The sequence below is a fragment of the Macaca fascicularis genome, chromosome 1 (assembly GCF_037993035.2).
Source record: "Macaca fascicularis isolate 582-1 chromosome 1, T2T-MFA8v1.1".
NCBI classification, from domain to species: Eukaryota; Metazoa; Chordata; class Mammalia; order Primates; family Cercopithecidae; genus Macaca; species Macaca fascicularis.
This window is the reverse complement of record NC_088375.1, coordinates 218,019,134-218,045,639: the sequence shown is the minus strand read 5'-3', so window position 1 is coordinate 218,045,639 and position 26,506 is coordinate 218,019,134. Positions and strand designations below refer to the sequence as shown.

Here is a 26,506-nt window from a genome sequence, read left to right as displayed (position 1 = left end):
TTCCAAGCACTTACGCCCTCCCACGCCCACAGGCCCCAGGCTGCACTTGAACTGATGCTCAGGGGAGAGTCAGGCCTAGAAGCCAACTTGTCCTGGCAGAAGCCACACAGCCAAAGCTTTCCCAGGGCTCAGAGCACCTGGGGGTCTCCCCCAAATTCTGGGGTAGGAACAGGGATCTGGCCGGGGGGGTGGTGGGGCAGGTGGAGGACACGTTCTAGTCTGTCTGTTGGCAGCTTCCTCCCTCCTGATGTGGCCCGTGGCCTGTGATTCACAATGCACCTCTGTTCTGGGCTGCTTTCTGACAGTTGGGGCCAGCTCCGGGTGGACTGATTCCTTGGTGGGAACAATTCAGCCATTGTCCCCAGGAGCCTCCTTTCCTCCGTCCTCCATCCCTGGCTCGGCACAGACCCCACACTGAGCATGGCCAGCTCTTTCTGCAGGAACCAACAATGCCACTCTATTGAGTGGTCCTCGTGCCTTGGGCTGGGCCCATTGACCACGGTGACCTCTCTGCCCCAGGAATTGGCCAGCACGTAGTATGATTAGCCTTAACCTTTCCAGCTACTTTGGAATGATTCCACTTCCTAGTGAGACTCCTTGATAGTGTGACCAGCTGATTTGGTTTCCCTAGGACTGATGGGTTTCCTGGCATGAGGGGCCCTCAGTGCTAAAACAAGGAAAGTCCTAGGCAAACTGGATTACCATATCCTTGTATAAAGAGGCAAGGCCCCAGTGCTTGGTGTTCTGGGCAGTATTTGAGGCGGAGGCAGTCACCAGGTCTTCCTAGAAAAACTGAAGCCTTTTGTCCACTCCAATCATTATAACCAACAGTCATCATCATCATTTCAACAAAAGCCTTAATTGCCATTTATGGAGAGCTTTCCAAAGGCCAGCTACCACACTCAGTGCCTGACACACCTTCCTCATTTGATCCCCACCACCATCTGGGACACCCGGCATACCAGGATAGTCGGGACAGTTGGGACTCTTGCTATTCCCATGCCACATCAGAGATGAGCACCCCAAGGCTGGGGCTGGTGAGGAGACTTGCCTGGACCCAGAATTGTAGCTCCCTGACTCCAGCACTCCCTGTAGGGGTCCTTCAGTCTCCAACCCAGCTCCCTGCCCTTGGGGAGAGCTGGTCTGACCCTACCAGGACACCTGACATTCGCTTATCTATAGGGGTACCTGGAATTTGACATAACCCCAAAGTGTTTACCTGGAAGAAAAGGAGACTGTGCTACTGGTCAATTATCTGTCGTCCTTTGCTTGTGTGTGTGTGTGTGTGTGTGTGTGTGTGTGTGTGTGTGTGTCTGTCGAAGAGTTTTCACCCAGAGTCAGCATTATTGGGAAACTGTCTCTTCTGGGTCCCCACCGTCTCAGCCATGGCTGCTCCCCACAGGATGGGCAGCCCAGATAAGAGGCTCCGAGGGACATTCTCAAAGCCCTTGCAGTAGTAGTTCCTCTTTTCTCTTGTCTGCTCAGGACCCGTCTCAAATGGCAAGTGATGGGGAGGGACGAGATTATGGAAACAGACCAAAGTCCACTCCCTTTAGCAAAGAGAAGAAACGTCTAGATAATGTCCAGACATCATGATTTGCCACAGGTCTCATGTCACGACACCAAGGTCAAGAGGCCAAGGTTGAGGTCCTGCTTGCATCCCGCCTGCTCCCGCCGGTGACCCCATCCTCCATGACAACCTTAGCCTGGATGGTGTAAACATCAACATTTCCGGCCCCCTGCGGCAGCAGAGCCAGCTTGACTCTGGGCACATTCCAACCTGTGTGAGGTCACTGCCTGGAGCCCAGGGTGGATCAGAAGGAGGACTGGCATTGGGTGACTGCTGGCCACTGCCATCCTGGCTAAATACTTCTCTGATGGGAGGGTCTGGGGTCCCTACTTACTTCCTGGCAAGTGCCCTGGATCTAGTGGGCCTGTCTAGAGGTGGGTCCAGGGCCAGGCCAGAGATCCTGGCCCCACTAGGCAGCTGGGCATGCAGAAGCACCCCCCCGCCCGCCACCCCACAACCCGCCTTGTACCATGGCAAATTGCAATGCCGACTATTTTGCTGAGGGAGCTTTTAGAATACATACATCATTATTATGACAGTCCCTTGCATAAAACCCTCTAATGGCATTCCATTGCACTCAGAATAAAATCCAAACCCAGTCTGCATGCTCTGGCCCCTGGCCCAGCTCACTGACCTTGACTCCCAACCCTGCTCTGGGCTTCCATCTGCTCTTCCCACACTCCAAACTGGTCTCCTTCTCCAGGCTTTGCAGATGCTGTTCCCTCTGCTTAGAACACTCTTCCCTCAGCTCACAAGTGGCTGGTTCCTTCTTATTGTTCGTTTGAGTCTCAGCTCAGATGTCACCTCCTCAGAGAGGCCTTTCCAGATGCACCCATCTAGTAGTGCCTCTGCCCTGCCATTCTCCTCACTTATTCTATTTCATTTCCTCCAGTTGTAGTACTGATTATGTCTCTCTTGCTAGACTGGCAGCTCCTCGAGGGCAGGGTGTGATTGTCGTGTTTACTGCAGAGATCTCAAAGCTGAGAACAGCGCCTGGCACCGAAGAGCTCAACACATATTCACAGAAAGGGTGAGGCAGAGCCGGCAGCTACAAGGACTAGCTCCAGGGCAGGAGTCCGTGCCCTACACAGTGGGGGCCCAGGACACTTGTTGCCATCAAGAGGAGCAAGGGGTCAACTCTTCGAGGGTGCCCACTGCATCTTTAGGGGGTCTTTGAAAGTCAGAGATGGCAGAAAATACCTGGAGGTGGTGCCTGCCCTGCCTCAGGCATCCTGAAGGTGACATGACTCCAGAAAAGAAGTGCCCAAATGCCCTTCCTCCCCTGATTCGTCGGGAAGAAGGGCCTCTGGGTTCTACATAGATCCATGTCACTCCAGACTCCTTTGAGAGGAGGAGCGATGTGTCCCCATGGAGTCTTTCAACTTCATGGGACAGCAGCATTGCCATGTTACAATCACCCAGAGACCAATCCAGGTCTTCTCCAGGCACCTGCACCTGTGAAGGCCACAGATGCTAAGGGGAGGAGGATAGGTGGCTAGAAAGGGCTGGGCTGGGCTGGGGTCACTCACTCTCCACGTAGAACACGCCCACTTTGTCTGAGTCTGACATGGAAATGTACAGAACCATCTCGTATCCGGCGGGGAGGCGGTCGGGGCCTTTGGTCCGCAGGATCATCTGGGACATGTCCTTGAGATCTGAGGGACAGGAGGTGAGAATGAAGAGATCTGCTGCTGGAGCCTCAGCTTCCCAATGCCTTTTACTTTGATAATCAGGAGAAAGTCCCCATGGATGTGTATGAATGGAAACTATAGAAAAGCATAAAGAGGCCATGTGCTGTGGCTCACACCTGTAATCCCAGTGCTTTGGGAGGATGAGGTGGGTAGATTGCTTAAGGCCAGGAGACAAACACCAGACTGGGCAACATAGCAAGACCCCATCTTTACAAAAATAAAAAAATTGGCCGGGCGCGGTGGCTCAAGCCTGTAATCCCAGCACTTTGGGAGGCCGAGGCGGGTGGATCACGAGGTCAGGAGATCGAGACCATCCTGGCTAACCCAGTGAAACCCTGTCTCTACTAAAAAATACAAAAAAAAAAAACTAGCCGGGCGAGGTGGCGGGTGCCTGTAGTCCCAGCTGCTTGGGAGGCTGAGGCAGGAGAATGGCGTGAACCTGGGAGGCGGAGCTTGCAGTGAGCTGAGATCCGGCCACTGCACTCCAGCCTGGGTGACAGAGCAAGACTCCGTCTCAAAAAATAAATAAATAAATAAATAAATTTAGCCATGTATGGTGGTGTGTGCCTGTAATCCTGGCTACTCAGGAGGCTAAGGCAGGAGGATGGCTTGAACCCAGGAGGTCGAGGCTGTAGTGAGCTATGATCATGCCACTGTACTCCAGCCTAGGTAACAGAACAAGGCCTTGTCTCAAAAAAAAAAAAAAAAGAAAAGAAAAGAAAAGAAAAAAGCAAAGCAAAGCATAAAACAGAATAAAAACTAGTTGTCATTTCCAACACTGGAGATGATTAACCTTTTGGGGAATTTCCTTCTAGTCTATTTTCTTTTTATTCTTTTTTTTTTTTCCAAGACAGAGTCTTGCTCCATTGCCCAGGCTGGAGTTCAGTGGTGTGATCTTGGCTCACTGCAATCTCTGCTTCCTGGGTTCAAACGATTCTTCTGCCTCTGCCTCCTGAGTAGCTGGGATTACAGGTGCATGCCACCATGCCCGGCCAATTTTTGTATTTTTAGTAGAGATGGGGCTTCACCATACTGGTCAGGCTGGTCTCGAACTCCTGACCTCATGATCCGCCTGCCTTGGCTTCCCAAAATGCTGGGATTACATGTGTGAGCCACCACGCCCGGCCCTCGTGTATTTCCTATGGTTTTGCCTTTGGCTTTAAGCAAGAGTGGTATTTGTGTCCACCATCCCCAGAGGCCTGAGTCCACACCTGCCTCACCCTCAGCCCAGCCCAGGACTGGGCATGAATCTTTTCACTTCTCCCATCCTGTCCCCCCAGTGCAGGGCCTGCTGGCACCTTCCTTGCTGTAGACCTTCTCGTCACGGCAGTCCTCCTTGGGCAACCAGGGTGTCTCTCGGTCGCAGTTCACCAGCAGGATGGCCCCCTGGCCCTCGGGGCCCCAGGTCCAGGATGCCTACAGTGGCAGGAAGAAAGGTCAGTGCCCTCTTCTCTATGCTTGTATAGACCCCATGGGACACCGGAGAGACAGCCCCACGATGAGGGTAAAGAGTAGCCGCCACCCACTGGGGCAGCTGTGACTTGGCAAATGTGAATCTCAAGACTGATGTCCACAGAGGATGAACATGGGCATCAAAGGCAAGTTCAGTAGAGGCACAGAGACAGGAAGGCTGACTGAGGCATTTATGGGCCTCCTGTCTGATGCGGCTGGTGTCTGGCATGGGTGGAGGCAGGGAGGTGGAGGCTGGCCAGAGAAATGAGCAGACGGACATTCTACCACAGGTCCTGAGGTCCCTAGGGGAGCTCAGGAGGAGATGCCTGGATGGATGACACCCAGCTGTTTCCAGACGCCCTCCTCGTGCTCCAAATAGGACCTGCACGGTGCTCCACCTTCTATACTGCAGCCAGAGCGCTACTAGAACAAACTCGGGCCAGATTGTGTTGCTTCCCTGCTTGAAGCCAGGTCAGGGGCTCCTGGTTGAATTAGGATGAAGCCCTGATTCCTTGCTGTGGCCTGGAAGGCCTGGTGAAACTTGCCTTCCTCTCTATCTCATCTCCTCCACCTTGCCCCTCGCTCACTCTGCCCCACCCATCCTGGAGCCTTTCTGCTCCCAAAAGACTCAAGCTCCCAGCCCTTTGCCCATGCCAGTTCCTCTGCTGCCGTCCTGCCCCTTTCCACCTGGCCCACTCTACCCTTCCTTTATTACATCATAACTGTCTCTTCTTCCTGGAGGCCTTTCTGATTCTCTAGGACAGAGCAGCTTTTCCAGATCCACATCTGGCACGGTACACATCCTTTTTGGGAGGACTTAGGACAATTGTGATGAGACAGCCATCCACAACACTCAATTTTTAATGTGGACCATGGGCTCCTTAAGGCCAGGGCTGTGTTTCTCTTGTTCTTTCTGCATCCCCTGGGCCTGACCCACTCCTGGAACGTAAAAGATGCTCAGCAAATATTTATGGGATGAGTAAAGAAAATGTGAAAACTTCACCGGCCCAGATTTAGAAATTCTGGCCAAGTTCAGGCTCATGGGATTGTGTGACTTTGCCAAGACTGCACAGCCCCTTGGGGGAGGTTGGAAGCTGTTCACCTGGGGCTGCTGGGCCTCAGAGGCCTCTGTGGAGTTCATTTTCATATGGCTTGGCCACAGACTCAGAGAATGAGTGTGCAGGGCTGGCCCTGGTCTCACGCAAGCCTTGCTCGCGATCCTAGAAGAAGGGACTCTCCTACAGGGCTGAGAACCCTCTCCTGACCTGTAGAGAGTCAAGGGAGCAGGCTTCTAGGACCCAGGCTTCTTCTCATCAGGCTGTGTTTATTTCACTTCATAAGTACCCCTCTATGTATACTTTACCCTAGGCTTCAGAGTGTTATTATAAAAGTCACATATGCCCACAGCAAAAATTTAGATGATACAGAAGGGCAGAAAACGGAAAGCAGTTAGAAGCAACAGCCTGAATGTACACAGAGCAAGACTGATGGAGCCTAAAAACTGTGTTGAGGGAAAAGTACAAAAGAGAACGAGATGGAGAAACCACGCTGTCTGCACGAATTAAAAATACATGCACACCAACCACACCACATGCCTCCTGAGAGTCACCAGAGCAGAAAGAGACGCATTAAACCCAGCAAAATGGTCCTCTGTGGGGCAGCAGAATGGGAGTGGGGAACGCAAGATAAAAGAAAATAAGTAAATGAATGAGGGAACAAATGAATGAATGGTGAATGAATGAATAAATAGAAAGAGGAGAGGAGCTGTGCATGCACCAGCAGAGATAATACCGCATCTGGAACTGAGAATGATGAATGCAACCCTCTGTCCTGAGGGTCTGTCTCCCCCACCTCCCCAGTCTTAAAAGAAGAGGCAAAATAACAAGAGCAAATGCCTTCACAGCGCTTCCTCTGCAGCAGGCACATTTATCCTTTCCAATAGTTCCATGAACTGGACATCCCCATCACAGGATGGAGAAACTAGGACTCAGGAGCCTGCTCTGTAGCCGTCTCTATAAGATGCCTGAGCTCGTCTGTGGGTTCCATCATTGGTATGCTGTCTGGTATATGTCTGGGAGCCTGTCTTGGGCCTCGGTCTCCTGAGCTGTGAAATGGGAATTGCTGCTTGGTGGGGGAACCATGGCTGCCTGCACGATCTGGGGCTGTGCCCTCAGAAGCCCCGGGGTTCAGGGTGGTGCCTGCCCTGATAGCTAGGTACCTTCTTTGGGTTGTTCTTCTCCACCACACCATCCCGGTCTGCGTCCACATCCAGGGAGATCTCTGGGGAGAAGAGACATGGGTGAGTTGCTGAGCCTGCCAGGCAGGTTGGGGCAGGGGCACGAGGAAGACCTGTGGGATTAGGGTGCATCTCAGTCATTCATTTGGTCACGGGAAAGGGAGGACCTCGCTGACATCATCTTACACAACCCCCTGCCTCAACATTCCACTACCCACTGAAGACCATCGGCAGACACTGGGTGGACTTTGTAGCTTATGGCTGCAAGAGCTGCCATCGGGGAGGTCCAGGTCCTCCCACCACTTCTCTGTTCTTGCTGGGGGTTGGGGAATGATCCTCGATGCACAGATCTGGGAGCCTCAGTTCAGGGGTGAAGTCACATGCCCAAGGTCACATAGGGATGCTAGCAGAACTGGGGTACACAGTGCAGTTGGTCTGATTCATAGTTCGTATTCTGAAAACTTACAGGCATAGCATTCCCAAACTGCCTTTCTCAGTCTACCCGGGCATGCACATAGGTGTGCACACATGCACCTGTGTGTGCATGTCTCTTTCTCTCCAAGAACTTCCAGTGGTCTAGATCCCACCTTCAAGGACTGAGGGTTTTACTGTGGGTGGGAAGCTGTCTCTAATCCCTCTTGGTCTGAGGGCACCTGTGAGTCCAGATGGAGGAACCAGGGCCAGGCCCCCACTTATCCCTTCTTTTGGTGAAGGGACCTTCAGCATCCCTAGGCCTGCCATGGAGATAGGCTTTGTGGAGGCTGTAGGGAAATGAAAAGATTTAGCATCAGACAAGATGGAGTTTAGACCCTGATTCTCTGCTTATAAGCTGTGTGACTTTGGGCAGGTTAGACAACCTCTCTGAGCCCCAGTTTCCTCACCTGTAACATGGGGCCCTTCCTGGTTACAGCAGGTGCATTAACTGCAATGGAAGGCACTACTGACATTTTTGAGCCAAATAATTCTTTGTGTGGGTACAGCCTGTGCATTGGAGGATGTTTAACAGCACACCTGGTTTCTACCTACTAGATGCCAGTAACATCCCTCCCAGTCACGACAGCCAAAAATGTCTCCGGGTATTGTCAAATGTCCCTTGGGAGGTGAAATTGCCTTGAGTTGGAGACGGATGGGGTTGAGTAGGGATGTGGTTGGGAAGGTGTTGGGAGTGTCACACACGTGACGTGTGCAGGTTCCAGGCCCCTAGATCTGCCCAAGTGGGCTCGTCTCACGCTGAGCATGACTTGGACCTGGTGGGTGCTGGGTGGTAATGAATGCATTCCTGGTTAGTCCCCTTGGCAGGCACACCCTCTGCCTGGAGGGCATGGAAAGGAGGGTCCTGGCACACGAAGCGCACTGATGTCACCCTTCTCTGGGCCAACCGAGCCCAATTGAGTCCAGAGATCACGTTCAGGTCCTCCCTTTGCCTATAGCCTGCATACCCTAGGCCTGCACATGACTTCTCCGGTCTAGAAGGAGGCTGCAAGGGCGCCTGGCCCTTGGGAGAGGCAGCTCTCTGTGTCCCCGCCTCTGCGGCCCTGCGGTGAGTTAGGTGCTGTAAGGCATAATTTGTAACCTCCTGCCTCCGATTGCATTCACTCCACATTTCACTGCTGAGGAGCTACTGTGCTCCAGAAACTGTACTAGGCAATGGGCAATGGAGGCACAGCACCTGCTCTCAAGGCGTCCACAGTCCCATGAGATAAATAGCATTGCTCCCGTTTCACAGGGCAGCAAACCCAGGTTCAGAGAAGCCACTTGTCAGCAAATCGGGCTGGTAATCTGGGAGGCCGGTGCAGGATAAGGACCCCAGGGGAAAGAAGGGAAGGTGGTACCACCAGGGGCTGGTAAAGAGGCTGGGGTGCAGGGGCAGGAATAATATTGGTTTTGGCTCCTGCACCTTTGTGAACTTTCCAGCCGGTCACGCCCACTGAATGCTGCCTTTCAGGGAACTCAGCTTCCTGAAACTCCTCCCTGGGAAGGAGCTGCAGGTCCAGCCTCTTTAGGGAGCCACTCTGTCCGTTTCAAGGTAACGATCTCTCCCTTGCGGGCATCCTGCTCTGCAGGTGCACAGCGTTTTCCATGGCGTGCTCTCTCGGCCACCCCGGGGAGGCGTGATCACCCCCACCCCCTAATGATACAGATGAGGAAACCCAGGCCCCCAGCAGGGAAGTGACCACCGAAGTTCCCAGAGCAGAGCCAGGCTCTCAGCAGGGCCTCAGGCTCCAGATGCCTTCTCTCTGCTGTTCCCTGCAAGGAACACAGGCTGACCTCCCCACAAGCCATTTCCAAAAGCCCAGCCCAAAGTCAAAGACCCAAGACTTGCTCCCTTGAAGGTCATTCCCAGAGGAAGTGCCCACGTCCCCACCTTGGCAGCCCTGTGGCCTTCGTCTCTAGGCTGCAAGGTGACATTACATTGGGACTCCTTGTGGTGGGTTCATTACAGCAGTGGGGCCATGGGCTAGGAGAGAGATTATGGTGCACTCTAGACTGCTTTATTTCATTACGAATTCTTAAATGTAAACATTTTATTCATGTAATATTTGGACATACTGCAAACAAAATCAAATAAAACAGTAACACACTTTCTAAAGAAAGACAGCAGTTCCTTGTCCAGCCCTTCTCCTTGGATGCCTGAGGCAACCTCCCTAATACTAATTACTCATGCTTATTGTGATTTCTTGATTTATTGAATTCAGACAGGTTTTGTTACCTTCCTGTTATGAAATGTGGGCATTTCACAGCGTGGCTCCCTTATCGTCCTCCCAACCTCTCACAGGGCTTCATAACTCCTCTCTCATGACCCATGACCTGTCCCCGTAATCCACTGAAATGACCTTCTGGCCCCTTCACCCTCAGAGACCTCCCACCCCGTAGTCATGCCCCTAGGACTTCACCCCTATAAGGCCTCCCCCAGTGTCTGATTTAACTAGATTCCAGGGGGATGCTGCGGGGAGGGGCAGAGAACATGCCCAGAGCATTGCCTCTTGGGATGGCTCTGCCTTCCCGAGGGGGAGGAGGGAGAGGACCTCTGCTTCAGGGCCTCTGGGCTCCAGACAACATTTCCCAGAGGCTCTGGATCCCACCTCAGCTCCCCAGAATAGCCCCAAGGCGTCAGGTGGCCCCTGGGTGTGGGGCAGATTGACGGGAAATGTCACTAGGATTGGGTTCAAGGCAGTCTGCCCTGAGAATGAAGACACTGAGGCCTCAGCTGTGACCGAGAGGCACCAGCATTTTGGAGGGTCGCCAGAGAGTGGCAGGGTGCCTGGCCTTCTTGCCTTACTAAGCAGCCCGAGGTGTTGTGGAAAGGAAGGACTCCCTCCCCCACAGCCAACCAGGGCAAGTATCCCAGGCTCTGGGGAGAAGGCGTAGGATCAAGCTCCTGAGGTTGATGTTAACATTTTTTGAGGCCCACGTGTGGGTACTCCTTCCACTGCCAGGACCTCAAATAGGGTGGGATTCTTCCTCCCTCCCTACACCTCACCTCTCCCTCTCCCCCATCCCTCCCAAAAAAAGAAAGTCTTTGCAAATCAACCCTACCCAGAGTCTTGAAGGTCCTTAGGGATTAATTAGCTCAAACCCCTCATTTTATAGTTTGCAAAAAGTGAGTCCTTGTGGGGGTGGCTACTTGTTAAGGTCACACAGCAAGTCCTTGGCAGGATTAGGACCAAGACCCAGAGCCTGATTTGGCCAAAGGAATCATGAATTTGTTCCCAAATCCCAGGAGGAAGATAGACAGACCATATGTTTCTTTAACTTCACCCAGGCAGAGAGAAAATGTGGCTACCCCAAGAGCAACGGAGAAAAGCAGGCAGAGCATTGACTGAGCACCCACTGTGTGCCGGGCCCTTAGCACACAGCATCCCACTGAATCCTTGCAAACGCCATGCAAGGCTGCTCTGTGAAGCGCATTTTGTAGATGAGGAAGCCAAGGCTCAGGGGGATGATGTGACTTGTCCAAGGTCAGAAGGTGGTTGGAGGTGGGCAGAGAAAGATCTTAGGCTTACTTCTGTCTACTCTGAAGCCAAGGCTCTTTCTGCTCAATGTGGACTCAGGATAGGACCAGGGTGGGAGAGATTCAGATATATTTTTGTGCCTGGGGGACAGTCCCAGAATCTCGAGATATTGGCGGTATCCTTGCCTCTGAGGCACTGTCCCTGAGTGACTGATTACTCAGGATGAGGGGCTCAAGGGCTCCTGGGGCAGATGCTCGACGAAAGAGAAGACCTAGAAGGGACAGACATAACAGTGGTTCCCAAGGGAAACCAGATTTTCACCAGGGTCTCTGTTGGAACAGGAAACAGTAGTTCAATGGGGTTAGTTTCTCATAAAGTTTTCTTTTTGTAATTGAATGACTGTCTTTTATTCTGTTTTTTGTTTGTTTGTTTGTTTTGTTTTGTTTTGTTTTTGAGACAGAGTCTCACTCTGTCGCCGAGGCTGGAGTGCGGTGGCACTGTGTCAGCTCACTGCAACCCCTGTCTCCTGGGTTCAAGCAATTCTCCGGTCTCAGCCTCCTGAGTAGCTGGGATTACAGGCGGCCACCACCACGCCTGGCTAGTTTTTGTACTTTTAGTAGAGACAGGGTTTCACCATGTTGGCCAGGCTGGTCTTGAACTCCTGACTCTCAGGTGATCCTCTCGCCTCGGCCTCCCAAAGTGCTGGGATTACAAGCGTGAGCCACCATGCCCGGCCATGACTGTCTTTTATTCTGAGATTATGCCTTGCCTATTACTTAGGAGTTAAAATGATGGTGATAGTTGATAGTAATTTTTTTTTTTTTGAGACAGAATCTCGCTCTGTCGCCCAGGCTGGAGTGCAGTGGCACCATCTCGGCCCATTGCAACCTCCACCTCTCGGGTTCAAGCAATTCTTCTGCCTCAGCCTCCTGAGTAGCTGGGACTACAGGCATGTGCACCACGCCCGGCTAATTTTTGTATTTTTAGTAGAGATGTGGTTTCGCCATGTTGGCCAGGCTGGTCTCAAACTCCTGACCTCATGATCTGCCCACCTTGGCCTCCCAAAGTGTTGGGATTACAGGCGTGAGCCACTATGCCTGGCCTCAAATTGTTTTATTAACGTATTTTTTTTTCTTTTTTGCCAAGCATCAAAACTGTTAGTCTTCTCATTTTTGGGGGGTGGGGAGAGGGGACATTTGATTGGCCCATGGAATCTAAATATCTGGAACTTGTGGCGGTTAAATAATTATTAAGAGACCTCGGACGGATGAACTCGGTCACTTGTCCTGGGCACATGTGGCATCTTTTGGGACTCAGCCATGCTGCCAACTCTGCGTGGGCTTCCTCTAAGCACAGCTTTGTCATCTTCTAGTGAGCAGGAAAAGTCCAGTCCTGCCTCCTTATAGACCCTTATTTTGCCATCTATCCTAAGGCTGTCTTGCTTTGGTGGAAGTCTTGTTAATGGTGCAGTCAGTCTTCTGGGATCACCCTCGTTTGATAGGTGTCAGGCCCCTGTCCTTCCTGCTCCCGTCCTCAGGTGTCCCTGTCTCAGTGGGATTAGGTTTCCTCAGGGACTGTCATCTGAGACTGCCTGTGTGCTGTGTGCATGCAAGGTTCACACACGTGCCAGGGCTCAGCACAACCCAGGAGTCTTTGGTTATCATCTGCCACCCTCACCAAGGTCATCCCGAGGTTCCCTACCCCAGGGCTGGGCACCTCCTTGGTGCAGAAAGAGGGACAGGGGGACCAGCAACCAAGCCCATTTGGGATTAGCCAAGAATGAGAAGGGCCATGCTGCTAAGCCTATTTCAGCAGCTGAGAGCACAGGGCTAGAGAGGGAGGGGCTGGCTTGGGAGCTGGTTGTATTTTGGGGAGGTTCTGAGACCCACCCTGAGAATGTGGGATAACTGGAATGACTTGGCATCTCACCAACCATTTTCCGGAGATGTGGCTGCAGGCAAGTATTTCTTTGTTTTACCTTTTCTGAGCCTTGATTTTCTCATCTATAAAATGGGGATGATAATAATGTCTATCCTTGAAACAGTTGGAAGAAGAGATTGAAATCGTGACGGTAAAACATTGAGTACTGGAGCCTGGCACACCATAGGAGCTCAATTGATATCAGGTGTTTATCATCCTCCCCCTCCTGCTCCTCATCAAAGTGCCCAGCACAGCTCTAGACACAGAGTAGGTTTGCAACAAGGAGGCCGCATCATTATTTTTAAAGCACTCAGCATGCAGTTGACTCTCAATAACCGGTAGTTCCCTTCCTCTGCCATGTGGCAACTCTGTCAATGTTAAACCAAGGCTGGATGAACAAAATGACTCTCTGAAATGTCCTCCTGGCTTTAACATTCTATGATTAAAAAATGAAATAAAATACCATAAAAGTAATGCCTCAATTTCAGGGGGTGGGGTGATGGAAAGTTCAGATGATCACAGTCCAGTGTCCTGTAGAGCCAGGCTAGGCTCTGCCTCCCTGGCGTGCAGGCCTGGCACCCAGCGCAGGACAGTGTGATGCCATGGACAGAACCTGAGACAGGGATAATCCTGGGTTCTGGACTCAACTTGCCACCCAGTTGCTGTGTGATGTTGAATGAATTCCCTAACCTCTCTGGGCCTCACCATCCTGTGGATCAGATAAAGGACTATGCACCCTCAGGGCTGAATCTGGGGAGAACCAGGGGGCAGCTGGGATTGTCAAGAACAGCTGCTAGTTTTATAGACTGTGGCCATTCTGCTTGCCATGAGAGGGATGCTCTTCTCTAGGCTGCAGGGGAGAAGTGGGGGCGGGGGGGACACACTTTCCTTTCTCTATTTTAGGGTCCACAGAGCCTGGGAAGGGGACCTTGACACTGGGGGGAATTACTAATGAATCAGGGAGTGCCTCTTCCTGCAGATAAGTCCCCACCCCAGTACGGAAGGGCCAGGGCAGGGGACATGTGACATCCCTCCCCAGGACTGTGCCATTCAGAAGAAGCTCCAAGTACCAGGTCAGCTGCACTGAGAACAGCCTAAGTGCCCCAGAGAAGGACAACAGTGCCAGGCCCTGGGAGATGAAGGCACCGAGACAGCAGCCACGCTAACTCACCAATGGCAGTGAGGAACAGCCCCGCCTGGTCAATGGGAATGCTGCCTTCCTCATCGTAGTAGTTGACGGTGACCTTGATGGGGAGGAGGCACATTGGGATAGAGAGAAAAGAGAGCAGAGATCACAGATCACACGCAGGAAAACCTGAAGCAACTGCTGTCCCTCACAGCCTGTCAAGCCAATCCTCTCCAAGCATTAGAACTCTCTCCTCCAGGAAGCACTCCTGGGTTGGCGGGCAGCTTCCCTCAGCTAACTGAACTAGACTGTGGACTCCCCTCCTGCTGGCTGAGAGTGCAGTCAGGGTGCCGTCTGCCTTCCTGTGCCACTGTGTGCATTCTGCTGCCTGGCGGGGGGAGGGGGGCCATATCTGCCATGTTGCATGCCTAGTGCTCACTGAGGGGTCAGGGCTGAGGCTATTTTCTCTGGACCATGTTCAGTGCCATCACTGTGATGGGGCACATGGTAAAGTTCATAATTACAGAACCCAGCAAGGAGACAGTTCTGGTCTCAGCCTCACCCCTTGGACAAATCTCCCATGGGCGTTCAGCACCCCATTTTACAGAGAGACCAAGGACACTTGTGACTGTAAGCTCCAACGATTCTGTGGTTCTGAGCCCCTAAACTTTCTATCACTCAGCTGTCTATACTTTTCATCCTTTATGAAACCATCATTCCACGGTCTAACCTCACAACATCCACATGACTACCGAGTACTGGGAATGCGGTTGTTCTGAATGGAGATGTGTTATAAGGTGTAAAACTCACACTAATTTTAAATTTGGTATGGAAAAGGAATATGAACTACCAGCCTGGGCAATACAGTATAAGACCTGTCTCTCAAAAAAAAAAAAAAAAAAAATTAGCTGGGCACGATGGCAGGTGCGTGGAGTCCCAGCTTCCTAGAATATAAATGACCAGCCTGGGCAATATAGTAAGACCCCTGTCTCTACAGAAAAAAAAAAAAATTAGCTGGGTATCATGGCAGGTGCCTGGAGTCCCAGCCTCCTAGAATACAAACTACCAGCCTGGGCAATATAGTAAGAACCCGTTTCCACCAAAAAAAAAAAAATTAGCCGGGTATGATGGCAGGTGCCTGGAGTCCCAGCTACTTGGGAGGCTGGGGCGGAAGGACTGCTTGAGCCCAGTAGCTTGAGGTTGCAGTGAGCTATGATCGCACCACTACACTCCAGCCTGGGCATCAGAGTGAGATCCTGTCTCTTAAAAACAAACAAACAGGTGAGCGCAGTGGCTCACGCCTGTAATCCCAGCACTTTGGGAGTCCAAGGCGGGTGGATCACAAGGTCAGGAGATTGACACCATCCTGGCTAACACAGTGAAACCCCGTCTCTACTAAAAATACAAAAAAAAAAAAAAATTAGCTGGGCATGTTGGCGGGCACCTGTAGGCCCAGCTACTCGGGAGGCTGAGGCAGGAGAATGGTGTGAACCTGGGAGGCGGAGCTTGCAGTGAGCCAAGATCGTGTCACTGCACTCTAGCCTGGGCGACAGAGTGAGACTCTGTCTCAAACAAACAAACAAACAAATAAAAAACAACAATTTTGTTAATATTTTTTATATAGATGGCATGTCAAAATGATAATATTTTGATAGATGGGATTAAGTAATATCTATTAAGACAATTAATGTGACCTGTTTCTTTTTGCCTTTTCAATGTGGTTACTGCAGAACTGAAAATGACACATGGCTCACATGCGGTTTCTATGGGACAGGGCTGGTCCAGCCTGCCTCTATCTCGGCATGGCCCCGGACCCGCGGAGGCTGGACTTCCCGCCGTGGTACCTTGTCACTGCTGGCCTCGGTGCTCGCCTGGCTCATGGTGACCCGCAGGGTGGTGCTGGGCGAGAGAAGCCAGCGTTGCTTGCCATTGGTGGCCACCTCCTCGGCCTCCCCATCGCGCATCACCTCTACCCGCACGCGTTCCGAGTGCTTCAGGCTGAAGGTTTGGGCCCCAGCTGGGGCCGCGCTGTGGGGAGAGATGAGAGAGGGTTAGGGGGAGCCCTGGGGCAGGTGAGATGGGGGAGCTTCAAGAGGAGACTCCTGCTTCCAGCACTTTGGGAGGTCAAAGCCGGAGAATCACTTGAGCCCAGGAGTTTGAGACCAGCCTGGGCAACATAGTGAGATCTTGTCTTTACAGAAATTAAAAAATTAGGTGGGCATGCTGGTACACGCCTGCGGTCCCAACTACTCAGGAGACTGAGGTGGGAGAATTGCTTAAGTCTGGGAGGTTGAGGCTGCAGTGAGCTATGACTGTGCCACTGCACTCCAGCCTGAGCAACAGAGCAAGACCGTGTCTCTTCTTTCTTCTTCTTTTTTTTTTTTTTTGTAAGACAGAGTTTTACTCTTGTTTCCCAGATTGGAGTGCAATGGCATGATCTCGGCTCACCACAACCTCTGCCTCCCGGGTTCAAGTGATTCTCCTGCCTCAGCCTTCTGAGTAGCTGGGATTACAGGCGTGCACCACCACACCCAGATAATTTTTGTATTTTTAGTTCAGACGGGGTTTCGCCATGTTGGCCAGGCTGGTCTCAAATTCCTGATCTCAGGTGATCCACTCACCTTAGCCTCCCAAAGTGCTGGGTTTACAGGCGTGAGCCACCCTGGCCAAGGGCAGGCTTCTAATCAAATAGGAGAAGAAAGATGAGAAAGGAGGAGGAGGAGCAGCAAGAGAGGGAGGGATAGGTAGATAGAGATCTCTCTCCATGGACTGACGAAAGATCATGTGAGGACACAGTGACAAGGTGGCCATTTGCAGGCCAGGAAGAAAGCCGTCACCAGAACCGGCCCATGCCGCCACCCTGATCTCGGACTTCCAGCCTCCAGAACTGTGAGAAGATGAATTTGTTTTTAAGCCACCCTGTCCATGGTGTGTTGTTGGCTTAAGGAGAGGTGACAGGAAGGACAGGGGACTAAGGGAGGAAGGTGCTCAGGGCTGGCGGCTTTGCTAAATCCAGCCACTGGTCTGAAGGCCCAAGAGGGCTCAGAGGGACTTAGGTGGGATTCTCGTGGGATTTGTGACTAACACATAGGTGTAAGCCTGTCTCAAAGGCACAGCTGCTATTTTGGGGGCCTGGCGCTTTTGGGCTCCAGGAGTTCTCAACTGCAGCAGGCATCAGAATCATGAGGGGTGCTGTTTAAATCTATAGGGCGTTTTTCTTTGAAGGCTGCAGATCTGTGGATCCCATCTCTGGAGAGGCTGGCCGGCATGGCGGAGGCTGAGGGTGCTGGGGCAGCTGAAGACGGAAACAGTGGCCAGGGTTGAATGACAGGTATAGGCCAGTGGCTGTCAAAGCGCAGCAGCAGTGGCTGGGGCGGCGGCACCTGGAGGTCTGGTCACAACACAGACTGTGGGGCCCCATCTCAGAGCATCCGATTCAGGAGGTCTGGCGTGGATCCCGAGAATCTGCATTTCTAACTTACTTCCAGGAACTGTTGATGCTGCCGATCCCAGTACCACACCTTGAGAACCACTAGTCCAGACAATCAGCACTGTGGACTACTGTTCAGAGCCCTGGGCCGGACAAAGCCGCGAGCGTGAATCTGTAGAGGCTGCCGGGCAGCGTCTCTCTGACCTGGGCCACAGACTTCAGGGGCTACGGGCAAAGACTACTGGTCTTGTGCTCTGGTAGGAGCATGGGGAAGGACTCGGCAGCCTGTGGCCAGTGCTGGGAGAGGAGCTCAATGAAGACACCCCAAGGTCACTCTGGTTCTTGTCCTGCCCCCTTCCAAACTCCACAGCCTGTCCTGGGATGATGTGAGACTGGACACTTCTTGGTCATGGCCTGCTGCTATCCCCTCTCTGCATCCATCTTTTTTTTTTTATTTTTTTTATTTTTAAGGAGGAGTCTCTCTCTGTCACCCAGGCTGGAGTGTAGTGGCATGATCTCAGCTTATTGCAACCTCCATTGCCTTGGTTCAAGCGATTCTCCTGCCTCAGCCTCCAGAGTAGCTGGAATTACAGGTGCCTGCCACCACACCTGGTTAATTTTTGTATTTTTAGTAGAGTTGGGGTTTCACCATGTTGGCCAGGCTGGTCTTGAACACCTGACCTCAGGTGATCCACCTGCCTCAGCCTCCCAAGGAGTTGGGATTACAGACGTGAGCCACCGCGCCTGGCCACATCCATCATTAAGAGGGGTGCAGAGTCTGGACAAAAGCCCTGGACTAAGGGTGCACGTGCAGAGGACCTGGGTTTGAGTCCAGCTTTGCCCCTGACTTGAGGGGGTCTGCACATTCTGAGTGTTCATCTGTTAGTCCTTATGCCTCAGGAGGACTGCCGCCCTCCTGCCCATAGTTCTCTCACTCCTCCTAGGGCTGGGGCCACGTTTTGCTGAGTGGTGTTGCCACGTGGTACCTGCCCTCCTTTGGGTTCTAAGTCCCCTGAGGGTATGGTCCGGCCTCTCCCATCCTCGTTCTTCAGAGTCTAGCACAGGGCTTGGCCCATCATACACACCCAAGGGAAGGGGCAGAGGTGAGTGGGATGGAAGGTGAGCCGCTCCCAAGGAGAGGTGTGAATGCACACCCTGGATGCTTTAGGTGGCACAGGGAGGAACAATCTAGAAGACTTATGTGTTTATCAAACACAGTATCTTTTTATGGTGACTGATAAAGTCTTGCTATTTATGGTAATGCTACAAAATCTCTGTTTAAAATAAAGTTATTAAGAAAAATGTGAGTTGGGTTAAAGAAAAGTATTAATAGTGCGACAGGTTGAAGATGATTTTGGCCAAAGCCATGAGAGTCTGGGAAACTGTGGCCACAGGTCTGGGAAGCATTCCTCTCCTGCAAGTCTCAGCTTTGCTCATCAATGTGCTGGGTGGCCTTGGGCCAGGGACTTTCTCTCTCTCAGTTTCATCGAGTGTTAGGTGAGAGGATGGAACCAGAGCAGAGGCAGCTGAGTCCAGAGTGCAGAGAAGAGGTCCTGGGCAAAGGGGTGAGGAAGAAGGCTCTAGAAAGCTGGGGATGGCTGGGCGCAGTGGCTCACACCTGCAACCCCAGCACTTTGGAGGCTGAGGTGGGTGGATCACTTGAGGTCAGGAGTTCAAGACCAGCCTGTTCAACATGGCAAAACCCTATCTTTACTAAAAAAAGTACAAAAATTAGCCGAGCATAGTGGCGTGTGCCTGTAGTCCCAGCTACTCGGGAGGCTGAGGCAGGAGAATCACTTGAACCTGGGAGGTGAAGGTTGCAGTGAGTTGAGATTGTGCCACTGCACTCCAGCCTGGGTGACAGAGTGAGACTCTGTCTGAAAAAAAGAGAAAAAAAAAGAAAGCTTGGGATATCTCTGCTGGATTCCTGCCACTCACCTCCTCCCTGCCTTAACCAGAGCCACTACTACTACTATTTATTTATTTATTTATTTATTTTCTTAAATTGAGACAGAGTCTTGCTCTGTCACTCAGGCTGGAGTGCAGCGGTGCTATCTCGGCTCACTGCAACCTCCGCCTCCTAGGTTCAAGTGATTCTCCTGCCTCAGCCTCCCAAGTAGTTGGGACTATAGGCATGCACCACCACGCCTGGCTAATTTTTGTATTTTTAGTAGAGATGGGGTTTCACTATGTTGGCCTGTCTGGTCTTGAACTTCTGACCTCAAATGATCCATTTGCCTTGGCCTCCCAAAGTGCTGCGACTACAGGAGTGAGCCACCACACCTGACCCAGAGCCACCATTATTTCATCTGGTTTTATATATTGAGCTTCTGCACACAATTCTATTTAGGAAAAAATGTTTTACAAGATGATCTCTTAGGACCCTGACTCAGTTACTGTAAGTGATGCTTCCTGCCCACCTTCATTCCTCTGGACCAGTGAGAAACCAAAGGAGGCCTCAGAGGCTCCAGAGGGTTAACGCCCAGCCCACATCGAAGCTCCAGGGCCCCACACCCTCCTATGCCCCAGCACCAGCCCTGTTCTGAGCTGAGCAAACAGCTATTCTTGGAGTGGCTCTGGGCAAAGCAACAAAGGGGCCCATTGTGCCCCTGCAGATCCCGTTGGCTGCCTTCCTGCCCAGGAAGAACCCTTTAGAATCCCTATCGCAGAAAGCAGAAACCCGAGAGCCAGGGGCTTCAGGCACCAGGATTGTCCCTGGAGGCTGCAGGGAGGGGTCCAGGACAGTACTGAGGGAAAGGGAGGGGGCTTGGGGGTGGTTATGACCTTCTTGCTTATTAGAGAGAGGCTAAGGAGAGCATGGATGGAGGGACAGGCTGCCAATCCCTGTGGCCAGGTCTCTTCTGCCTACCAAGGAATCCCAGAACCCAGGACATGGTTACACTCAATGTAGTCTTTGGCAATACATTAATGAATGCACCTGCCCTTCTTGGCTTTGCAAACTGTATTACCCAAGTGATTAAAAAAAAAAAAAAAACAGAAATCAGGTCATTTACTTTCTTGAAGATATTCACTGGCTCCTCAGTGCCTGCCCATACAAGAATATCCAAACTCTTCATCCTCATGTTGAACTAGGGGCATTTGGCCATTGGAACTCAGCTTGATTCTCTGGTTTCATTTTCTGTGGTTCCTTCCACCACTTCAACTCCCTGCATTGTTCCATCTCACTGTGCATTTTGACATATGTTGTTCCTTTTACCAGCAAGACTTTCCCCTGACTTCTCTGCCCGGCAAATGTCCATCTCTCCTTGAAGACCTAACTCAATCCATTTGCCCCCACAGTTACTGGCCCTTTAGGCAGTTCACTCCTTGAAGTTAGGGATTGTATCTTCTTGTTTGTTTGTTCGTTTGTTTGTTTCAGCACCTGGCCTAGTATGGGCACACCTTAAGTGTAAATGTTTGCTGAAGGAGGAAGGACTTACTTATATGGTCATTCATTCACTCAACATGTATTTACTGAACACTTACAATGTGCCAGGCACAGTTCTAGGCGTTGGGGGGCAGATTGGTGAAAAAGTGAACACCTTCCCTGGGCCCATGGAAAAGACAGACCCTTTTTTTTTTGTTTGAGACGGAGTCTCGCTCTGTTGCCCAGGCTGGAGTGCAGTGGCACAATCTCGGCTCACTGCGATCTCCGCCTCCCAGGTTCAAGCGATTCTCCTGCTTCAGCCTCCTGAGTAGCTGGGATTACAGGCGCGTGCCACCACGATGCCTGGCTAATTTTTGTATTTTTTAGTAGAGACGGGGTTTCACCATGTTGTCCAGGCTGGTTTGGAACTCCTGACTTCAAGTGATCTGCCCGCCTCAGCCTCCTAAAGTGCTGGGATTACAGGTGTGAGCCACCGTGCCTGTCCAGAAAAGACAGACTTTCAATGGATTACACGATTACAGCTGTGTTAATTGCTATAAAGGAGAGGGAGAGGGTGCCATGAGCCCCCAGTCTGGGGTTCAAAGAGGGATTCCCTGAGAAAGTGGCATTTGAACTAAGGTCCAAACTTTATACTCTAAAGGACAGGTGGGAATTAGTTACACCATTGCAGTGTTGACTGTAAAAAAAAAAAAAAAGAATTAAACCAGAGATTCTTAATTTTAAGTGTGCATTCCCACTACCTACAGGGCCTGCTAAAATACAGGTGAATGGGCCCAGCCCCTGAATCTCTGATCTATCAGCTATGGAGTGGGACCTGAGAAACTGCATTTCTAACAAGCTCCCAGGTGATGTTGATGCTGCTGGTCCAGGGACCACAGTTTGAAAACCACTGAGTTGGACAAGGGAGGAGAGGAAGAGGAGCACAGATTTCCAAGCAACAGGACAGCTTGCTTGATGGCCCGAGGTGGAGGTTAGTCCTGCATGTTTGAGAAGCTGGAAAGAGGGGAGTGTGTCTGGACTTTGTGAGCAAGGGGGAGGGAGAGTGGTGGGAGCAGGGGTTTTAGATAACAGTGAGGAGCTGGCCTTCCTCTGATTGTAGAGGGAAGTCACTGAAGGTTTCTAAGCAGGGGTGGCATGATCAATTTTGCGCTGTAGATAGATCATCCAAGGTGCAGGGTCACCCAGAATGCAGGGTGGGGGATGGATTTCAGGAGAGCAACAGAGGAAGTGGGGGAGGGGATGGCTACAGCTGCCCACGTGAGCAATGATGGTGTCTTGGGACCAGACAGTGGCGGTGGAAATAGAAATGGTCACTTGGTGTCAAACAAAGGACATCTGCCCAGCCCCACAAATGCCTCGTGGTCTCTAGGAGCCATGGGTCCTCTCTGGTCTTGGCTCAGTCAGTGGGGAGGGTCACTGGCTTGGCCTTGCAGGGCTGGGGTGGCTCACCAGCCCCAGACTTGAGGGCATGAAGTGCCTGCTCCTCACTGGCATCTGGCTCTCTTAGCTTGCCCGCCTGGCCTGGGCCTCATTAACACCAGCCGGGGCTCATCCCCAGAGTGACCCCAGCTCCTGGCAGCCTGGGTGTGACATCCTGCTATTGGGGCTTTAGAGAAGTCTCAGGGGGGGAGTTGTGGGTGCCAGCCTGGCATGCAACCCCATGGTGAGCAAGAGGCAGGCAAGGACCGGGGGGAGAATGACCTCAGTCCAGACCTCACACCTGGTGCTCGGCTTGGTGATGGCTACAGCCCTGCGGGTGAGCAGCTGCCTTGAACAGGGAGCAGTGGAGGCAAACCATGACGTCTGCCTTCAGCCAGCTTCCCTCACCACCTGGTGCATCCAGCTGTCCTGGGCCTCTCATTAGGGAAGAAACAATCTGATCTATAGCTGCTCCTCTCCTCAGAAACCTTCAATGACTCCCTGCTACTCACAGAACGAAGTCCAATGCCTGAACAATGCATTCAAAGCCCGGTTAGAGCTCATCAACCCTCTAGCCTTATACTCCTGGCCACTGAAACTGTGCCCCTTCTGTGTGCCCCAACTTTCCTGCCAGTTATCTCTGGCCCTGAGTAGCATGTTCTTGGTCTCACTCTGAACCCCAGTCCATCCTTCAAGACCCAGCTCAGTTGCCACCTCTTCCAGGAAGTCATCCCTGATCTCATCAGCCAGAATATATCTCTCCTTCCATTTATTGGTGTCTCAAACAACACTTAATAAATGTGGTTCAACATTTTTTTCCCGTAAGTGCTATGAACTCTTTGAGGACAGGGATCAGGTCTCATTATTATTTGTTTTCAAAAGAAACTCAATACTAATACGTAACAACTTACTGAGTATTTACAATTATTATTATTTTTCTAACCACTAGACCACCAGGGAACTGAGTATTCATTATGTCTCAGGGATTGTACCAAGCCCATGGCCTACATGACCTCAGTCCATTCTTTTGATAACCCCATGAGGCCCATTTTACAGATGAGCACACTGAGGCCCGTAGAGGGCAAGCACCCACTTCAAGTCTCAGGGACAGTCATGGCTGAGTGTGAGGAGAACTCAAGCTCTCTGAGACCTGGGCCTGGCTTCCCCCTCCCTGGAAGAGAATTCAAAGTCTGGAGTCTTCCCTAAGGTCCGCCAGGTAGGTGTGTCTGGTGTGGGGCAGAGGGGAGGGTCAGGCCTGGCTCTGAAGAGGACCAAATGAGAGCCCCTTACTTATTTCACAGGTGGGAGTCTGAGACTCAGAGAAAGGACACCAAAGACTGGCTTCCTGTCCTGGGTTCTTGGGTAAATGACAGAGAAGCAGGCCTGGGCCCATCAAAGCCCCTGGGTGCAAGGTCTGGTGTGGCTGGGCAGGAGAGAGCTGCCTTCAAAAACTGCCTCCTCCAAAGTGTAGCAGGTGTGTCTGGCCAGCTAGGGGTGGGCACTGGGGTGAGCCCCTGCCACTGTGCTCCCATCCCAATTCAGGGCCCTGCAGGCAACGAGGGAAGGTCTCAGGGACCCCAGCTATGCAGGGACCGTGGGCCCGGTCCTCCTTAGAACACTCCCAACCCCAGGGAACTAGTCTGAAACCAGAGCCCTGGAGCAGCTCCTGGCAAGGCCTCCCGTTTGGGGTTGAGGGCTCTGGGTGCTGTTCTAATTTATGGGCCACCTGACCCGGCCTGAATTCCTCCCACCGTCATTCTCTCAGGAACAAGTGCTGCTCGGGCCAAGCTTGGCCACGTGCCCCTGACCTTCCACAGGCCCATCCAACAGTGCCTGTCCCTTGAGGCTGGGGGTAGGGAGCTCAGCCCCATGACAGGCCAGTCCACAGGCATCACAGGCCACCTTCATTCATTCATTCATTCATTCATTCATTCATTCATCCATCCATCCATCCATCCATCCATCCATCCATCCATCCATACATCCAGGGAGCCCTTCATTGACTCCAGGGAGGATCACAAACAAGGAGGAGTTACACCTGAAACACGAGTGCCAGGAGGGCAGCCCAGCAGAGCAAGCAGGGCCCTGGGCTCTGCACCCCACAGTTTACCAGCTGTGCCATCCTGGACAAACATTCCTTCCTTCAGTTTCCCCAGCTGCGAAAAGGGGGCAATAATCGTACCTAACTCATAAAGTTATTGCAAGGTTTAAATACGTAAATTATTAAATACCCGTGAGATGAGCATGCAAAGTGCTGAGAAGGCTGCTGGGCGCAAAATAAGTGTTCAATAAATGTAAACTAGCAATATTAAGAAACAATGAGACGTTGTGCAAAGAAAAAAATGTAATGAGACAGAAGTTCTCGGGACTCAGGGTAGGGCACCATATGGGGTAGTCAAAGAAAGCTGCCTGGAGGAGGTGACATTGGAGCTGAGACTTGGCTGATGAAAGTCAGGCTTGTGGGGATCTGGTGGATGGTGTTCCAGGCAGAGGGAACAGCAACTGCAAAGGCCCTGAGGTGGGAACGAGCTTGGCGCAGCCAAAGGCTAACAGCATCTACAAAACTAGAGTGGCCGGAATGGAGTGTGTGCTGAGGAATTGCCAGGAGAGGAGATCAGTGAGGTGGGGCCTGGCACACTATGGGGAAGGGAGCCCATAGCACCTCAGGCCCCCATCACGGCAAACTGGATCTCAGACCCTCCTGGCCTTTGTCTTAATGACACTTTTTAAAAAAGCAAATACCCTGTAATCCCAGCACTTTGGGAGGTGGAGGTGGGTGGATCACAAGGTCAGGATATCAAGACCATCCTCGCTAACATGGTGAAACCTCGTCTCTACTAAAAATACAAAAAAATTAGCCGGGCGTGGTGGTGGGCGCCTGTAGTCCAGCTACTCGGAGGCTGAGGCAGGAGAAGGGCGTGAACCCGGGAGGCGGAGCTTGCAGTGAGCTGATATCCGGCCACTGCACTCCAGCCTGGGCGACAGAATGAGACTCCGTCTCAAAAAAAACAAAAAAAAAACCAAAAAAAAAAACAAAAAAACAAATACATCTGTAGCCCTCACACCAACCAAGAGACAGAAAGTCTGGGAGTGAGTCTGTGCCAAAGTGCCTCGGAGCGCCTGCCTGATACCTTCTTCCTATCTTCTGCCAGCGAGTTATGGGCAAATCATTATTATTTACTTGATATTACTAGCTGACATTTATCTTCTTTCTATCTTCTGCTGGGACAATGGCTGGTCAGCCTCTGCCTTGGGGAATCCCAGGGAAGGGATTCCTCCCACCTCCACCTCACAGACGCAGCTGGAACCAGGAGACTGCTCTGCACAGCAAAGGGACAATGTGTCCCATCATTCCAGTGTCCTGAAGCTCCTGCAGACCTCAGGATCCGGATCCTGGCCCCTGTCCACCAGGGAGGAAAAGAAGAGCCCTGCCTTCTTGGGAACTCTCACTGACAGAGGCATAAGCTGAGGGAGGGACAGAAGAAGCCATTCCCAAGGCCCAGCTTGTGGGCAGAGGGTGCCCACCCTGCTACCTACTTTACTCCGAGGCTGCCCTCTCTCTAATCCTTCCAGACTCCGGGGGTGTCCATGCCTCCAGGGCTCACAAGAGGTGGGTGGCCAGGATGGAACCAACCTAGGGACTCCCTCTGTGCCCTCTCTCCAACGTCAAGCCCGAATCAGATGGGGACCCAGGCTAGCCCCCTTGAAGACATGGCTTTCGGCTAAAGGGGCCACCGGAGGAGATTGTGTGGGCCAGGTGTACCTGTGCCAAGACTAAGATGAGTACATTTGGGAAGAGCAGAGTAAAGATACTCTTTACTCTGTCTCATCACATTTTTTTCTTTGCACAACTTCTCATTGTTTCTTAATATTGCTAGTTTACATTTATTGAACACTTATTTTGTACCCGGCAGCCTTCTCAGCACTTTGCATGCTCATCTCACGGGCATTTAATAATTTACATATTTAAACCTTGCAACAACTTTATGAGTTAGGTACGATTATTGCCCCCTTTTTGCAGAAGGAAGGAATGTTTGTCCAGGATGGCACAGCTGGTAAACTGTGGGGTGCAGAGCCCAGGCTCCTGCTTGCTCTGCTGGGCTGCCCTCCTGGCACTTGTGAGTATCTTTAACAACAATCACAAAGTACAATTTCTAAGAAACACCCTACTTCCTTCTTTCTGTGTATCTGCTCATTGCTTGCTGGAGACTAGCAGTCAGAATGAGGCTAGGTCAAGGCATCCATCCCCAGGGGGGCCAGTTTTGCTGGGAGAGCATGGGTGGCCCAGAGCACCCCTGCCCTTGGTGACCTGGATGACCCC

The 26,506-nt window shown here is 51.8% G+C and overlaps 1 protein-coding gene across 2 annotated transcripts in view; it reads right to left on the bottom strand.

Moving 5' to 3' along the window:
- The window catches only part of PADI2 (peptidyl arginine deiminase 2), a 51,746-nt gene that overhangs the window by 21,794 nt on the left and 3,446 nt on the right, over positions 1 to 26,506 (bottom strand). For both annotated transcript variants that reach the window (XM_045379599.2, XM_005544642.4), the window contains exons 2-6: positions 15,793 to 15,976; positions 13,994 to 14,066; positions 6,932 to 6,993; positions 4,560 to 4,677; positions 3,100 to 3,225 (exon numbers count right to left, since the gene is read on the bottom strand). In XM_045379599.2, the coding sequence (XP_045235534.2) occupies positions 3,100 to 3,225; positions 4,560 to 4,677; positions 6,932 to 6,993; positions 13,994 to 14,066; positions 15,793 to 15,976 (563 nt within the window). The remainder of the gene's footprint in view (positions 1 to 3,099; positions 3,226 to 4,559; positions 4,678 to 6,931; positions 6,994 to 13,993; positions 14,067 to 15,792; positions 15,977 to 26,506) is intronic.